A 17,114-nucleotide genomic window follows, 5' to 3' on the forward strand; every position below is an offset into this window, starting at 1 on the left:
ACCTGAGCCGAAAGCAGAGACTAGGGTCTTTAGAAGAGGAAGAGACCAGAGCAAGCTCACTCTCTCTCTGCTACACAAACACACTTTGAGAAGGTGGCCATCTCTACCCCAGGAAGAGGGCCCTTACCACAAACCACATCAGCCAGCACCTTGAACATCCAACCTCCAGAACTGCGAGAAATCAATGTCTTTTGTTGAAGCCCCGATCTGTGGTATTTTGTCATAGCCGCCCGACAGACTGAGACAACACGTCAGCTCTGTCAAAAGGCTTGCTTCCTAGGAAAAGTGTAAATTGATTTTTTTTCCTCTTGTGAGTCTGATGGGGGATTGGAAGCAGCATGGACAATTCATTACCATGCGTGGGGAGAGCAGTACCCGAGGGGGATGAAAAATACAACAAGTTGATCTCATACCAGAAAGCATTAGGGAAACAAATCTCAAGAATTAACACTTGTTCTGCAGGCCTCCATATGATGGAGTGTGGCCAAAATTGCCTCCCGGGCCCTGCGGGCAGCATTGGGAAGGAAGTCTGGTGGCTAAGGAAGGAGCTCCTGCCACAGTCATCCAAGCCTACCCACACCATATGAGCATTAACAATAATCAGCCATGGCTGCCTGTGCACATCACAGCTCCTAGTGTTTGAATCGTTCCTGGGAACATTCTTCTCATGTCACAGAGGGAGTCTCGTCCCAACCCCCAAGGCTGAGCAGGTGCAGAAGTTACTGTCCCCTGCCCAGCACGATGAGCTCCTCCTCTGATTTTTCGCCAGGGAACACGCTTCTCCAGCAAGAATTTTTCTTTAAGAGGACCTGCTACATGGCTGGAGAGAATGTAAAATGTATAGCCACTCTGGAAAACGGAGGGGGGGCTGTTTCTTAGAAAACTAAACATACATTTACCGTATTACACAGCCATCCCGGGGCTGGGTATTTATCCCAGAGAAATGAAAATGACATAGTTCATAAAACCTGTATGTGAAAGATCACAAGGGCTTCATTTGTGATCGCCTTAAACGGGCCAAATGTCCTTCAGCAGGTGAATAGTTAAACAAACCATGATCCGTCCATACGGCAGAATACCGCTCAGCAACCAACACGAATGAGCTATTGATACACACCACCACCTGAATGATCTCAAGGACGTTACACCAAATGGGGAAAAAAAAAAAAAGAATCCTATCTCAAAAGGTAGATCCATTTATAGAACATTCTCAAGATGACAAATTATATTGATGGAGAACAGATCAGTGGTTGCTAGGGGTAAGGAAGGGGATAATTATCAAAGGGAGCGCTAGAAAGATCCTTTGTGTCAGTTTCTTGGTTGTGGTGGTGTTTACAGGTGATACAATTACATAGAACCACACATGCACGTGTGTGCACAGACACACACATACGCAGGCGTGTAAAAACTGGTTAAATCTGCAAGTGGTCTGTAGATGGTACCCAGGCTGAGGCCTTGGTTCTGAGATCCAGTTGTGTAAGAAGTCACCACGAGCGGCAGCAGGTCAAGGATACACAGGACCTCTCTGTACTCTTTTTTTTCCTGCAACTTCTTGTAAAGCTATTATTATTGCAAAATAAAAAGTTAAAAAAAAAAAAGTCCTGGCCTTTTTGAGCCCAAGGCCCCGCATCTCACTTTCGGGGGTTCTGTTGACGGTGTAGGCGCTGAGCCCCACAGTGTGGGCTCCATGGCCCCTGCCTCCAGGGCATCTGAGAGACAGGCACCAGAAGGAAGTGGTGCCAAGTGGCTCCTTCTACAGGTGAGGAAAGGGAACTCGGTGAGGTGGGGTGATGGCTAGCTGTCACCTTGACTTAAATTCTGAGTAGAAGTAGCTACTCCTAATACTTCTAGAAAGAGTCCCCTCAGATGGTTTGCCTAGAAGGCCAAAGTGAGACAGGCCTGGAGTTTTTGTTTTTATAGAGTATGTGCATGTGTGTGGGGCGGGGAGGGGTATTTAAGGGCTGCAAAGGGTAAGGTGGTGTTGTGTGCACCCGCACATCAGCGATACAGTCCTGCAATTACCCATGACAGTCAGATGTTCAGCGGAGCCAGACAAAGTATGAGAACTCAGAGCTCACCAGCAAGACACAGGCCAGGGACTGATGGCAGAGGCTCTTCTTCTTCTTTTTTTTTTTTAAGATTTTATTTATTTATTTGACAGACAGAGATCACAAGTAGGCAGAGAAGCAGGCAGAGAGAGAGCAGGAGAAGCAGGCTCCCCACTGAGCAGAGAGCCTGATGCAGGGCTCGATTTCAGGACCCTGAGATCATGACCTGAGCCGAAGGCAGAGGCTTAACCCACTGAGCCACCCAGGCACCCCTACAGAGGTTCTTCTTAACCCCAACAGCCACAGAAACCTGTGCTCCATCAAGATTGGCTGCTTCTTGGGAAATAGACAGGAAGAAGGCAGAAGTCGATCTTTCCGGTACCATTCTAAACAACAGAAGAAAGAAAATTAAGTCTTCGGGACTTTCCAGGATCCTTCCAGAGGTGACTCTGGGATCTTTAGGGTCTGTGTATGTTCAAACAAACACCACCCACTTGTGACCTCAAGTCTTTGAAGAACTTGAACTGGCTGCGCTATTTTAAGGAATTTATTTATTTATTTAAGAGAGAGACAGAGAGTGGGGGAGTGGGGGGAAAAGCAGAGGGAATGGGACAAGCAGACTCCCCACAGAGTGAGGAAAACCCGACATGGAGCTCAATCCCACAACCCGGGGATCATGACCTGAGCCTAAACCAAGAGTCAGACGTTTAATGGACAGAGCCACCCAGGTGCCCCTGAACTGGCTGCATTTATAATATTCAAGGTGGACGTTACAAATGCAGAACGGACTTGTGATAACACAAAGGGCTTTGTTGGCAAATGTGACGTTCCCAGCAATTACATGCTCTCTGGGACTTCAGAGTTTCTTCAGAGTTTCTGTGTATGCTGTTTCTGCCCCAAGTTTCCTGGAAAACAGTTCCCGTAGACAGTCTGTTTGGGTTCGTTCTCCAGCCCCTTCCAGAGGTTCAGATGACCCTAGACATTTTCCTTAAACCCTCCTTGCCTCAGTTCTCGAGATTCAAACATAGAGATAATAAGCCTCTTAAGACTTTTGCAAGGATTTGAGCTAATACACATATAGTGTTTCAAACAGCCCCTGCCTATGGTCAGAGCTACAAGTGTGACCCCCAATGACCCTCCCCTGTAGACTGCGGCTGGTTATCCTTGACCACCCATGCTGGATTACGCACACCTCCTTTGTTCCTCACCATGCCTTGTAGCTACGCAGTGTGGAGACGGTCTTTTATCTTTCCTTTGTCCTTCTATGCTCTGTGTTCCAAAATGTCAGGGGTTATGCCTAAAACAAACCTGCCTTTATATCCTCACACCTTATACAGTGCTCAGTCCGTGGCGGGAGCTCCAAACATGTTTGTGATTGGATCAATAAACAAACGGTATTTGGTTTCTTGTCTCCCCTGTTGAAGTAACATCTTTACCCCATTTTCTGGGCATCCACCAAAAATGGAAAAGTCCGATTGTTAGCAGGTTCCACTAGCTGCTCTGGCTTCAAATTTATGTCCCAAACACAGCCGCACTAGAGGAACATATATGCCCCAGTCCGAGTACTGAGAAGATGGGGAAAACACGATCTTTATGTCCCCTTGTATTAGGAGAAGACAAATTGAGATTGAGACTTATTAAAAGGGAAATGTGTTAGCTAAACACTGGAGGAGGTAAATGAGCAGGTGAACCGTTTCCAAAATCACTTTAATCCCTCACTTCCCACTGTCTGGTTGTGTGTCAACATTTCCGTAGTTGCCCAACCCACAATTATCCAGTAAGTATTACATAGCATAACCAGAAAAACAAGAGGTTATCAGAGTGGAGAATTCCGAAATAGGAAAGGGATTGTATGTTGTTGTTTTGGTTTGTTTTTGTTTTTTTTTCATTCTCAAATTCTTACAGTGATCATGTCTGTAGAGTTTATAGCTTAAACCCTACCTCTCTTCTGAAAATGAAGAAATTGTTCTTTCTGTGTAGCCTGTATTTATGCCTATGTCCCTGAACACAGGCAGCCGCCAAAGAAGGAAAAAAAAATGCTCAGTACAAAGTAGGTGGGCAAGTTGACATTCCATCCCCAAAGGTCATGGAGGTTTATGGAAGACATCAAACATACACAATATGACACACTTTGCCAAGAATGACACCCAACGATGCTCCTGAGACTAACCGTGCACCTTGGTCACCTTTATGGACACAGAGGGCAGAGGAAAGTAAATCCAATTAGGCCACAAAAGACACAGCTGATCTCTTAATCCCCTCTTTAATTAAGACCAGATTGTCTTTAATATACAATCACAAGCTGGTTTTTGTTTTTGTTTTTTTTTTAAAAAGACATCTATTTATTTATTTGACAGAGAGAGAGAGAGAGAGAGATCACAAGTGGTCAGAGAGGCAGAGAGAGGAGGAAGCAGGCTCCCCGCCGAGCAGAGAGCCCGATGCGGGGCTCGATCCCAGGACCCTGAGACCATGACCTGAGCTGAAGGCAGAGGCTTTAACCCACTGAGCCACCCAGGTGCCCCTGGTTTTTGGTTTTTAACTTCAGGGATCACTTGGATCCCTACCCCAAGGGACTGCTCCTGTCTCAGCGCAGAGGTCTGAGTGAGCCTGTGCAGGCTTCCCACCTGTCCTCATGGCCAGGCTGCTCCCAGCCCACACCTCCCACTTCCCCTCACGTACCCTCCACCTTATGCTCTCTCTTGTCCCAACAGCCCTCAGTATCTACCTTTTTAGCTCTATCCTCTTGGTCCCTGAGCCCCTATCTCAAACCTTTTCATGCCTGGGTAAGTGTTTGGCATTGAGTCAATGTTCCTGAAATAAAATATAAAAAAATCTCTTAGGGGCTGTTCCAAGAATTCTAACTAAGCAGGACCTCTGCCTTTCTTGCAAGATTCCTTTACAAGTCAGTGGGGTAGCTGCTAAGGCCCTGGGGTGCCTGTTGTGAGTCCAAGTCCTCAGCACTGAGACAATGGGAAATATTTTATTGTTTCTCCAGAGAAAGAAGCTAGAGAGGGGGGAAGGAGCCAGGAATAGAGTGAACCCTTCCCCTCCCCCCGCCCCCAGCAATCTCAATAAAATCTATAAAATTTGTGAGAAGGTTTGTGAGGACATTTCTTGGGAAATTCACGAAGGGATTAAACTTTTAGCCTGGAATGATCCATGGTAGATCTAGAAACCCACCCAAGGTGATCCTAAGCTCAGGGAATGAGTACACTACTTGGTGTGGCTTATGGCAGTGGTTTTCTAAACGAGGCTAGACAATAGAAGTATTTAAGAATCGCGATGCCCAGGTAGTATCCAGAATGTCTAGGATGGGTCCCAGGCATCTGTATCTTGACTGAACTCCCCAGGGGACTCCAGTATGTAGCAAAGTTTGAGAATCCGTGTTGAAGAACCATCCCCACACACTGGTTATGTTCAACATGGTTCTATTTATATCGCAAGGGCTGAGAGCCCCTAGCTGACATCCAGGTTTCATTTCAGAAATAATCTATTGAACTTTACTAAATTATTTTAATCCTAGAGTGCTCTTACCGTGAGAAAGAAAAATTTTAAAAGAAGTTGGTTTCATTTTGTATGGCCACAAGAAGTAGAGTCTACGCTGCCCTTCCCACAGAATCCATCCTTTCTTTGCCCAGTGATTTAATATCTACAATGCAGATGCTTCATGAATTATCTTTCTTGATTCCTGCAAAAACCTTCTAACACCCCTGCTTTTTCATTTGTGCTTTATCAGTGCCCTTTATGTTGAGAAACGGCTTTGCAGAGTGAGTGATCTACGCAATCCTAGCAAATGGTCCTCGCAGGCGAGCCTAGCCAGCAAGCCTAGCAAAACTGGGGAGCTGGGCCGGCTTGCCTTGTCCCTCCTTGTGATCACCCTGAGACATAAGAGGAATAGGGTCTTGATGCATGCATTTGAACTCATTTTGCCTCTGTCCAAAGCTCTGTTTCCTTCTCTTAGTCGGTTGACCTCCCTTGCTATTTGTCTCTTGTATACAGCGGTCTGAGGGCAGAGCCACAGCAGGCTGAGTCTAGAGGCTGGAATCAGTCATTTCGCTGCCCTAGATCTCAGCCTCTTCAATCACAAAATGGGGATATTAATACCTGATGTCCTGGTCACCCACAAGACAGGGGACAGAGTCAATGATTCATATATATCTTAGAACCGTCTGGTTCTTTGGCTTCGAATCCAGTTCTATAAATGAGCGAAGACAGGGCTGGTGTCAGATACTACCCCTCAGCCCGTTTACCGACCCCTACTCACTCACGCTTCATATTCCATAACACCAGCCGCCAAGGACATACTCCTTAGCTTTTCCTTTTAAACTGAACCTAGTTCACGGCTTCCAGAAGCAGGAGAGAAATGCTTTTCAGCATGCCCAGCATTTAAACAACAGTCCCAGAGTTCATCTTCATAGCCACGCACTCAGTAAACCACCTGTGCATCATGGCCCGGTTCTTGTCCCCCGTCAGAAAACAGACAGATTTGCAGGAAATGCATAAATGAAATATGATGGGTGTATCCTGATTGTGCCTCCGTGTCAGCAAACACTGCCATGGTTCCTGACATTCCTAAGCCAAGAAGCGTGAAGTCTTCCAGAGAATCCTGCCCAGGGAAGAGGTTTATATGCTGGTGAAGTGCATATCTCCACCCTTGAAGTATAGTTGAGATGCATGTTTGGAGGTCTTATTTTCCATTAAAAACAAAAGAAACTGAACGGTCTAACTTTTCTCCAGTTTTCTATTCCATGTGGGTTGGCTCCAGATTAGTAACAGAAAGTTAAATAATTATCCATACCAAACAGAACAGGCAAGTTCCTTGGATGCTTCCAGACTTTCAGGAAACCCTGCTAATTTGGACACTAGTCAATCAGCAGTAGGGCCCTGGGTAAACTGGCCTGGTCTAAAGGCTTCTGCCCCACCCCGGTACCACAGCAGCTAGCAGTGTCTGGCAGATATTAAACAGTTAATAAATACTCCTGAAAGAATGAATGGCAACACTATCGGGAAGACTGAGTTTTAAATGAAGAGGGACTGGGTAAGATAGTTTGGAGTGTGTCCATGGGAGATGTGCCTTGCACACAAAAGACTGCAAAATGTTGACTATCCTCTGACCTTAAAATAAGAGATATAGAGCATACATGTATCTTATATTCAGTATCTTTGATCTTGTAGTATTATAATTAGATGCTGGAAGTTTTATCATCCAGATGAGAGCAGAAGCATTTTCTGATTTGCTTTATGCCTCCAAGGTCAGGAGCTCCTCTGGCCATGTCAGGTATGCAGTAAAATGAATGAGAAGCTGAGTAGGAATTCCTGTTCTCGAGCCACTAAGATGCACTCTCTGCCAGCTAGGAGACAAGTTCAAGTTCCTCTCATCTTCATTGTAAGATTCTGCACTGTGGGGCATCCTGGATAACACAGGATGAGTCTGCGCATTTAGAATTCATTGTTGATCTACTCCTAAGATGCAAAAGGTCAAGCAGAACAGCCTCAAATGGGTCATTATTTTTGGTGAGACATTTGTCCAGGTCTTTTGGATCGAAGCTCAGCTTCATTACCACTTCTCTCTTTATGGTCTTTAACATTTCTGTTATGGCTCAAAAACCGTGGCCTCCTAATCTGATGGAAGCCAACCTCAGGTCGTTCCAGGGGACTGTGATTCAGACGTCAAGGGGGCAGCCCACGTTCCCACCCCCCCCCCTTTTTTTTTTTTTGTCAATAACGAATTCCCATGGAGTCCATGTGTTTCCCAGTTAGAAGCGACCCAAGAACGCATTCATCAATGTTACCAGACAGCTGCAGAGTGTTGTAGTTCTTGGCCTCATATATTACAAACAGGTGGCATTCCAAGGTGACGGTGTTCCTTCCATTTTTGTTATGTTTGATATCAAGAACCATGTTGAAGCAGTTTGAATCCGCCATCTGCATGCCCAAGATAAAACGAGAACAAAGTCATAGATAGATCTGACTTTGGCGTGTGGGTCAGTTCCCAAGGAAATGCCACCAAAGACAGCGGAATCAGGGTGGAGCTGCTGTTATTTGAAATCCTGTCCCATCAGGAGGCCTCCCCTGCGCAGTCCTATAGTAACAGGATTTGAAAGGCAGAGACTAGAGGAGATCAGGAAATAACAGAGCAACATAGCTAGAATACATTCACCACGTTGCAAGTCAACGCTTTATCTTCAAAGGCAGGGAAGGAGTCTGAGGGAAGGGGCAGAAGGAAGGCACCACAGTGCCATCAAGGACAGAAAGAGGAAAGTTAATTTCATGTTGCCATGGTAATGAATTTCCAGCAAAGACATCTCACTTACACATGGACCCTGACATACCGTCCTCTTTTTAGGGATCCAGTGACCCTTGAAAGCTGTCCTGGGAATCACACAAGCAAATTAGATACCCCAATCAAAATATGGCCATGCAAGAAAAGGGACTTCCAGATCTGGGTAAAAGTGGGTGTGTGTAGTAAATGAAATAGAAACTTGCAGAATTGGTAATCATCCAATTTAAGGGAAAAGGAAGTTCTGTTTGTTATTTTGGGAAAAGAATTCTGAAAAATGACTGAGGAGTATCTGCTATTTGACCTAGCCCTAGATTTTCAACCACACTCAGAAACTCCATCCTAAGTGCCACAGCAAAATTTCCATGATGGTGATGACAACATCAATGCACTAGCACCTTCCAAGAGAGCCTTCCTGGTGTTGGAGGGGAGAGAGAGTGATACCACTGGCCTCACAACTCAGACTTCTCCAATAACTGCCGGCTCCCCCCAAAGCTGGAAGTGAAAGCTCATCTAACCTTCTGGGTCAAGCTATCTGACTTTCTCTCCTTTCCATCTACGTATCCAACCATCTGACATACTGGAGCGTGCCCCCTAGACTAGATGCTGGTTATCGGATGATGAATAAACACAGCATAGTTCCTAACCACTCACAGCTTATGCGAGGGTGTAACCTAAGGAAACAGACTAGTGATCATTGCCACAGTCACAATGATGGAGCTATACACGGGTGCCATGGGAGACCGGGGGAAGGACAGGGGAGTGAACCCCAGTTGGAATCCTGGGATGGGGTGGTTGAGCTGGACTGTGAAGGTGCAGAAGACCAAAGGAGAAGGCAATCAAAGTTTTCCTATGAGAGGTCTAAACCTCTCTGAAGACATTTACAGGAAATTGGCCAAATTGATTTTTACACTGCAGATAGAGGTAAACATGTTTTCAGAAAGCCAGAGCCACTTATCCAGAAAACACTGAGTTAGCACCTGCCATTGGAAGTGCATGTTAGATATGATGAGAAGGGAGTTGTAATCAAACCATAAGAGAATAGAATATGATATAATAACATATAATAGCAAGGTCCTGGCCCCAGGGATCTGACACTGTTTGAGGATGCAAGGCATTATCATATAAAGCTTTGAGTAACTACACAATGTTGCCCATGTTACCTGCTAAATCATCAGTATAGATCATAAATTCATAGGAATAAAGAGAAAGAGCTGATGGAATGTGATAACAGTTCCCAAAGAGGTCAGGGTTTGGATAAAGGGGAGAGAAATTATTGCACGTAAGGAAAGTACAGATTAGATCATATCACCTTCTCCCTCTACAATCATCAATGACACCCAAGCAGTTACTGGCTCACTCTTTGTGATTCCATGGGCCAGAACATCTCTGTTTGTATACTCCTGAAAATTCAGATGGCTTCTTCAAATCTCCATAGCCCAAGCACTCAGCATAGTGCCTGCCATTGGTGGGGGCCTCAGTATATCCATCCCAGAAACATTTGGAAGCACTCAGAGACATTTGATTCCCAAGTTAACTGTGGACCATATAAGAGCAAGTAGGGGAACGCCTGGGTGGCTCAGTTGGTTAAGCAGCTGCCTTCGGCTCAGGTCATGATCCCAGCGTCCTGGGATCAAGTTCCACATCGGGCTCCTTGCTCATCAGGGAGCCTGCTTCTCCCTCTGCCTCTGCCTGCCATTCTGTCTGCCTGTGCTTGCTCTCTCTCTCTCTCTCTCTGTCTCTCTCTCTGTCTCTCTCTGACAAATAAATAAATAAAATCTTAAAAAAAAAAAAAAAGAGAAAGTAGGCTTGTGAACACCCAGTAGGTAGGGCTACTGGGGGTTCCAGCAATACAGCACAAAATGCACCCTGTGGTGATGAATTCTATGCATCAACTTGGCTAGGCTCTGGTGCCCATCTGTTTGGTCAAGATGTTTCTGTGAAAGCATTACATGGATGTGATTAACATTCGCAATCCATAAACTTTGATTAAAGCTGGTGATCCTTCATAATGTGCATGGAACTCCTCCAATCAGCTAAAGGCCTTCAGAGAAAATACTAGAGTTTCCAGAAGAAGCAACTCAGTTGCAAGACTGTTAGAAATACAGTCTGAGTTTCTAGCATGCTGGTCTGCCCTGCAGGTTCCAGACTTGTCAGCCCACACCCACCCACAGTCATACAAGGGAGAGAGAGGGAGAGAGAGAGAGAGAAAGAGAGAGAGCCATTGCCTTCCTGCAGCAGGAAGAACATGGAAAAGCCCAGGGATGGACTTGGCAGAGATGTGGAGGGCCAGTGGAGGTGGGGCGTAAGGAGCATCAGCTCTGCTTCAGGGTGACAACAGTTTGTAAAGCGTAAGCAATCAAATTGTAAAGGCATGCCCATGCCCCTGCCTGCCTATACACATGTGCACACACGCGCGCATGTGCACACACACACACACACACACACACACACACACAAATGTATATAAAACCTGGTACAATTGGAATATGCTCAGGTCATCGGACCAACATCAGTGTCTTGGTTTTGACATTGTACTATATTATATGTAAGATGTTACAGTGGGGGAAAGCAGAGTGAAGGGTAGGTGAAATCTCTCTGTACTTTTCTGAATTTTCCATGAGAATATAATTATTCAAAATATAAGGTTTAAAAAAAAGCTCTTAAGCAGACCCATGAGATATGAAAAATAGTAGCATGAGAGTTGGCCTTCCTGTAACCCTCCAACCACCCAGCAAACAGGCTGCAGGGTGCCTGCCAGGTGATGCCCACAGACCCCAGGTCTCAGCACCCCAAGCCCGAGAACACACCAGCAGGGAACCCGGCAGAGGGCACTGCCCTCCGCCTCCGCCTCCGCCCCCTCCCAGACCCATCAGCCTTATGTGCCCACCACCCTCCAGTGAGTAATTGAATATCCAGAGCCTGTGCCCTTGGGTTTGGTGTTCTATTTGCTGGTTCCAGCTGAGGCCCAGAAGCGGCTAGAAACTGTCAAGGCAAGTTTGTCCTCTCCTGGACAACTGGCCAGCTCCGTCCAGACCAAGAGAGCACAGCCCACCAGCAGAGAATAAGGCACAAAAATGGTTCTGGAGCTGAGATTTGTTAAGACCCTGCCCACACTTAGCCCACCTCTTTATCTAAATCTCTTCTACCCTATGAATGAGCACGAAAATAGCCCCCAGATGCCTTGGACTGTCACTGCCCTTAATATGCAAGGCAGACACAGCTGGCTGCTCTTCCGATTTCCTCTCAGCTGTTCAGAGGAGCCTGTCTTCCACACACATGCACCCCAGAGGCAAGGGACAGTGGGGACAGTTTGGGAGCATGCTGGGCTCACTCACTGCAACCACTATCCTCCGTTCGTCAGAAGCCATAGATGTCAACAGAACACATGGCGGGGGGCGGGGGGGAGGCATCGCACAGAGGCGAAGGAAAAAATACTTAAAATGAAAAGATTGTATATTGCATGACGAAGCTTTTGGCCTCTTTGCTCAGCTCATTTGCTGTTCTACAATGAAGTGTCTAGAGGAAACATTTATCTCTGCCCTCACAGCCCGGGAACACCAACTCTCATTAACTTTCCAATTTCATTCCTTCAGAAGATCCAAGTTCAGATAATCCAATTTATATGTATTAAAAATTACTTGAGGCAAGTGTCCAAGGGAGTACCCCCCTCCTGCCCTCCCCCCCACCCAGTAGTTCTCATATTACATAAGAAGGACTACTTAAAAAATGCAACCCACCATCTTTTGTTTTGATATATGAGTCTGAGGCACTTGTCTGGTAACTGAGAAAGCAATTCTTGAAAGCAGTGGTTCTCCACCAGAGGTGTTTGTCCTCCAGGGGACATTTGACAGTGTCTGGAGATACCTTTGGTTGTCACAACTGGATTGGGGGGGGCGGGGTGGGGGAGCCTGCTGGTATCCTCAGGGTAGAGGCCAAAGATACTGTTAACATCCTGTAACCCCACAAAGAAGGATTATCTGATCCAAAATGTCAGTAGTGCCAAGGTTGAGGAAACCTGCCTTCCAGTTCTCCACAAGTTTACTACATGTATAACCTTTATCACTCATTCGGCAAACAATCACTTGGAACTCAGCATAATCTTCAGACAGTGTGCTAGGCCCTGAGGCTGGGAGCTGCCTTCCAGTGTCTAGTAGAGGAATGGTGAAGGTCTAAGGAAAATACAATGCAATACGGATTCTGAGTGAAAATACATATTACCACAGGGAAGGACATGCGTCTGTGAGGCTGGGACTGGGGGACAGGAGGAAATGATGTCACTTCCCTCAAGACAGCTGCAAACTGCATATTCAATCCCAGATATAAAATTCGATCTCAAATATAGAATAAATATAACTGCTAAGAAAGATTACCAAGCCCCGAAGCACTTTTGAAGTAACGGCCTTAATCTTTTTAGATACATACGCATCCTCCGAGAGAAACAACCTACTGCTTTCTCTGTGACTTTGTTCCCTATTAAGATTATTTTCCCAACAGTATTTTTCCAGTACCAAGGAGATGTTTTACTTCCTTCTCCCACCCTTAGTTTATCCTTTCCATCTATGCTTTTAAAATGTCCATAAACACGCTGTGCAATTCTGTAACTGCCCGTCAGCTGAGGGATACATATGTAGCCCCTCATATCTGTCCTTAGACAGCAGTTTGAATTCATTCACAATTCTGAGGATGCACGTTCCTGAACATCTGTCTTTTGGCCTCTCTTTTTTGATACTGAGTGCCAACTGTGTAGCAGGGACAATTGTCTCCATAATTCCCGCTCCCTTTTCCCAAGCCAAGAGAAGCCCAGGACGGCACAAAGGGGCTGATGAAGAAGGAAAATGAGCCTAAGAGAAAATGGCCTTTCCCCAGGAGAATGAATGGCCAGATCCAAGACAGTTTGCTCAAACGAAACAGCACCATAGATTAGATCTGCAAGGCAGAATAGCCTAGCGATCATTTCCATGGCAGATACCGCAGACAATTACATATCTTCCAGGTCAGCAGGTCAGCAATGTGAATGATAAAACTGTCTGGAACACCATCACTGACAAATGTGAGCTCATAGCTAAGCTGAAATTAAAACCAGTTATAAAACAGAATTATCACATGCCATATGCCCACGCACAAAATATTCCAGGCCATCTTACAAATTAAATCATTAACATACAGCTTGGAAGCTCCACTTCGTGAATACCTGTACACAATCCAGGGCTGTCATTTTTTGTTTGTTCTTTAAGCCTGGGTTCGAATCTTGACTCTACCCATCTTATAGTCCTGGGACCCGGGTAAGTTAATAAAAACCTCTCTGAGTCTGTATTTTTCCATTTGTGAAAGGAAGACAATCATAGCTATCTCTCAAGATTGTCATTTGTCATAGGAGTCTGGGTCTCATGGGGAAAATACAGACCATGTCAGTTATTGTAACTGGACAGGGAGGAAGCAGCGACCACGCTGAGAGTTGGGAGAAGAGAGGGCAGAGGTTGGAGTTATCAGAACTTGGAGACTTCAAAGAAGGTCCCTGTGGAGTTGGAGCACAGACTGCTGGGATGGGGAGAAAGGGTCTGCAGCCGAAACTGCCATAACAGAAACTTAGGAGCTCATGCAGCTGAGCCTCTGCTGATTCTGGGAAGGTGCAGAAGAAAGCAGGACACTGGAACCAATGGCCACTGTCAGGGTGACAGGCCATCTCCAGGTGACACCCTCAAGGACCAACAAGTGTGGAAGAAGGAGCAGCTTGCTTCCCCGGCTCAGCCTCAGTCTCCCTCTGGTACCTCTGCTGGCAGATGACAAAGGAGAAGAGTGAATGCAAAGAGCCCCGACTTTGCACAGCGGAACTCGGAAGGCTAGACTTAGAGCTGAGGGACACATGGCTCCTTTATCCACTCGTTACCTACATGCAGGGGTGCTTTCCATGCGTCTGACTGAGGGGCTCTGCACTATGCACTGGGGAGTCTGGAGGATTAAACAAAAAACGCTTATAAAGTGCGCAGCTCAGTGACAAGGACAACTCAGTTACGATCCGTTCTCTCTCAGACCCAGTGGGAAACATAAAGGGACAGGAACCAGAAACCAAACCAAAATAACCAAAACAAGAATCCAGCTCCTGCCTTTCAGAAGTTTCGTGTTTAGGTTAAGTGATATAGGATGAGGTGTTCATACGCCTTGAAAAAAATATTTCACGCAGATCTATTTTAAGAATTCAGAGAAACCAAAAAATATTTGGGGGATGATCAGGGAAACCCTCATTAAAAAAGGGGGGGGCGCCTGGGTGGCTCAGTGGATTAAAGCCTCTGCCTTCGGCTCAGGTCATGATCCCACGGTCCTGGGATCGAGCCCCACATCGGGCTCTCTGCTCGGCAGGAAGCCTGCTTCCTCCTCTCTCTCTGCCAGCCTCTCTGCCTACTTGTGATCTCTGTCTGTCAAATAAATAAATAAAATCTTTAAAAAAGAAGAAGAAGAAGAAGAAGATGCGAAAGGGCAAGACCTCACTTAGACCACAGCCAAAAAGGTAAGACCATTACACATTAGAGAAAGCATGTGAATAGGTAGCCTTGGTGGGAATTTGCGGGGTGACCTGACCTCAAAAAATGGAGGATGGGTTCATGATGTGGAGTATGGAAGGAGGGGCCAGTAGGACATTTCCTGACTTTATTCTGAGGCCTAGATGAGCCTCTGGGGCTTTCTGAATGACCGGAAGGTATGTATGAAAGATATTATCTTTGCAGTCTAGGTTCCCTCTATCATATCTAGCACAAGACCTTGCATATAATGGAATGTTTGGGGAAAAAAAATGACAATGACTAAGATGGGATGGGGCAAAATTATAAAGGCAGGTCCTAACTTTGAAAATCTGCATGTATTTTCCTCTTTCAATTCTGTAATAAATGCTTAGTGAAACGTTTCGAATAATCAATGAGCAATTTTAAGGCCAAAAATTCAGGAACTACAAGAATTCACGCAATGACAAAAAACTTAAGTAAGTGTGTAACCCACCCACCAAGACCCATGCTCATTTCAGATTGAGAGTCTGCCATCAGAACATGGCATTGACCAACATTCACTATGGAGAGACTTGGGAGGATTATTGATGGCATCATGAATTCATGCGAAAAAAAAATAGTGTGGGACAATATGTTTTTGAATCAATTTTGGTGATTCATGTAGAAAAAAATGATATCGCTGGTGTGAATTTGTAATGGAAGTTTGCAGAGCATACAATGTACTCACACCTAATCTGTTGTGTTCTTCTTGGCAGATCCATTACAAGATTTTGGCTTTTCTGTTGACCAGTGTTCTAAACATTTAAAGTCAAATCTCAACATTAGATTTGGAATGATTCTGAGTAAGTAAAGAGTACTGACATGAAATAAAACGTTGCACAATCTCTTCCTGGTCCATGCATCCCAATTACTTCCATTAACGACAGGAGCTAAGTGGCTGGCTAAGCCATTGCCGCCACTACTGGAATCGGGTCTATTTCCATCTTCATTTTTACTTCTCTGTCTGGGTAACATCCATATATAGTGGAACTCTCAATGAATGCTGTGTTTTTTTATTGAAAACTCTTGAAGCATTCGTTTCGATGAAATCAGCACCTGTAATCAGCATATCCAACAACAAAAAGAGATAACATCAATATTTAGGCTTGACGTCTATGTGGGAGAGGGCTTTTGCTTTGTTATCTCTGCAATGAACAAGTCTACCACCAGCAGTATGGCTTGTCATTTGATTTATTTCATTTTCCAAATAGCTGATGCAAGTTCTTAAACCTTTGACAAAGGGAAAGATATGTAATATCTCTCCCTCCACCCCAATCAATGAGCTGAGGCACTCTCTGATTGTTTCTTTTTATTTGGCCATGCCTATACAGTTAGTCATTCTATTGCTATAGCTGCTAGAGTATCTCCCTTCTAAATCAGTTTTATTAAAACCAGAACTTAGCATGTAGAATCATTCCAGGGAAATGGAGGGAACATCGCTGGGGACCCAGAACTCTTGTGCATCTTCGTATTTCCAGAACCTTACCCAATATCTGGATTCTATAGCAGAAGCTGAGTAATAAAAGAGGAAGGGGAGGTGAACCATGAGAGACTATGGACTCTGAAAAACAATCTGAGGGTTTTGAAGGGGAGGGGGGTGGGAAGTTGGGGGATCCAGGTGGTGGGTATTGGAGAGGGCACGGATTGCATGGAGCACTGGGTGTGGTGCAAAAATAATGAATACTGTTATGCTGAAAAAATAAAAAATTAAAAAAAAAGAGGAATGAAAAGCGGAGTAGGGGGAACATAAAAAAGAGGAATGGAGAGAAAGAGAGAACCCTAAAGCCTCCTGTGTCATATGATACAATACCTACCTAAAAACTGTGGGGGGGGGTGGGAGACGCCACCCCACCACTCTCAGGGGAGACGCGTAATACTATGCAGCTGGGAAGTTGTAGAAGCCAGGCCTGCAGCCATCACCTTGAGGGAGTAGGGCATCAGGGCAGGGGAGCACAGCAGAGTGCCTACCTTGCTCCGAACAGATCAAGCTCATAGAAGGGCCACATTCATACCTAGGGCTGCTGCCATTATGCTTCTCTGCTGTTTTACCGAAAGGAAGAAAGAAAGAAAGAAAGAAAGAAAGAAAGAAAGAGAGAGAGAGAGAGAGAGAGAGAAAGAAAGAAAGAAAGAAAGAAAGAAAGAAAGAAAGAAAGAAAGAAAGAAAGAAAGGGAAAGGGAAAGGGAAAGGGAAAGGGAAAGGAAAGGAAAGGAAAGGAAAGGAAAGGAAAGGAAAGGAAAGGAAAGGAA

General features: G+C 45.3%; 1 protein-coding gene across 1 annotated transcript in view; it reads left to right on the plus strand.

Moving 5' to 3' along the window:
• LOC111156652 (lymphocyte antigen 86) overlaps positions 1 to 17,114 on the plus strand; it is a 58,250-nt gene that overhangs the window by 16,522 nt on the left and 24,614 nt on the right. Inside the window, exon 2 of the mRNA XM_022517671.1 lies at positions 15,584 to 15,670. Coding sequence (XP_022373379.1) covers positions 15,584 to 15,670 — 87 coding nt within the window. The remainder of the gene's footprint in view (positions 1 to 15,583; positions 15,671 to 17,114) is intronic.

This window comes from Enhydra lutris, unplaced genomic scaffold (genome assembly GCF_002288905.1).
Source record: "Enhydra lutris kenyoni isolate GAN:26980312 unplaced genomic scaffold, ASM228890v2 scaffoldscaffold48, whole genome shotgun sequence".
In the NCBI taxonomy this organism is placed as follows: Eukaryota; Metazoa; Chordata; class Mammalia; order Carnivora; family Mustelidae; genus Enhydra; species Enhydra lutris.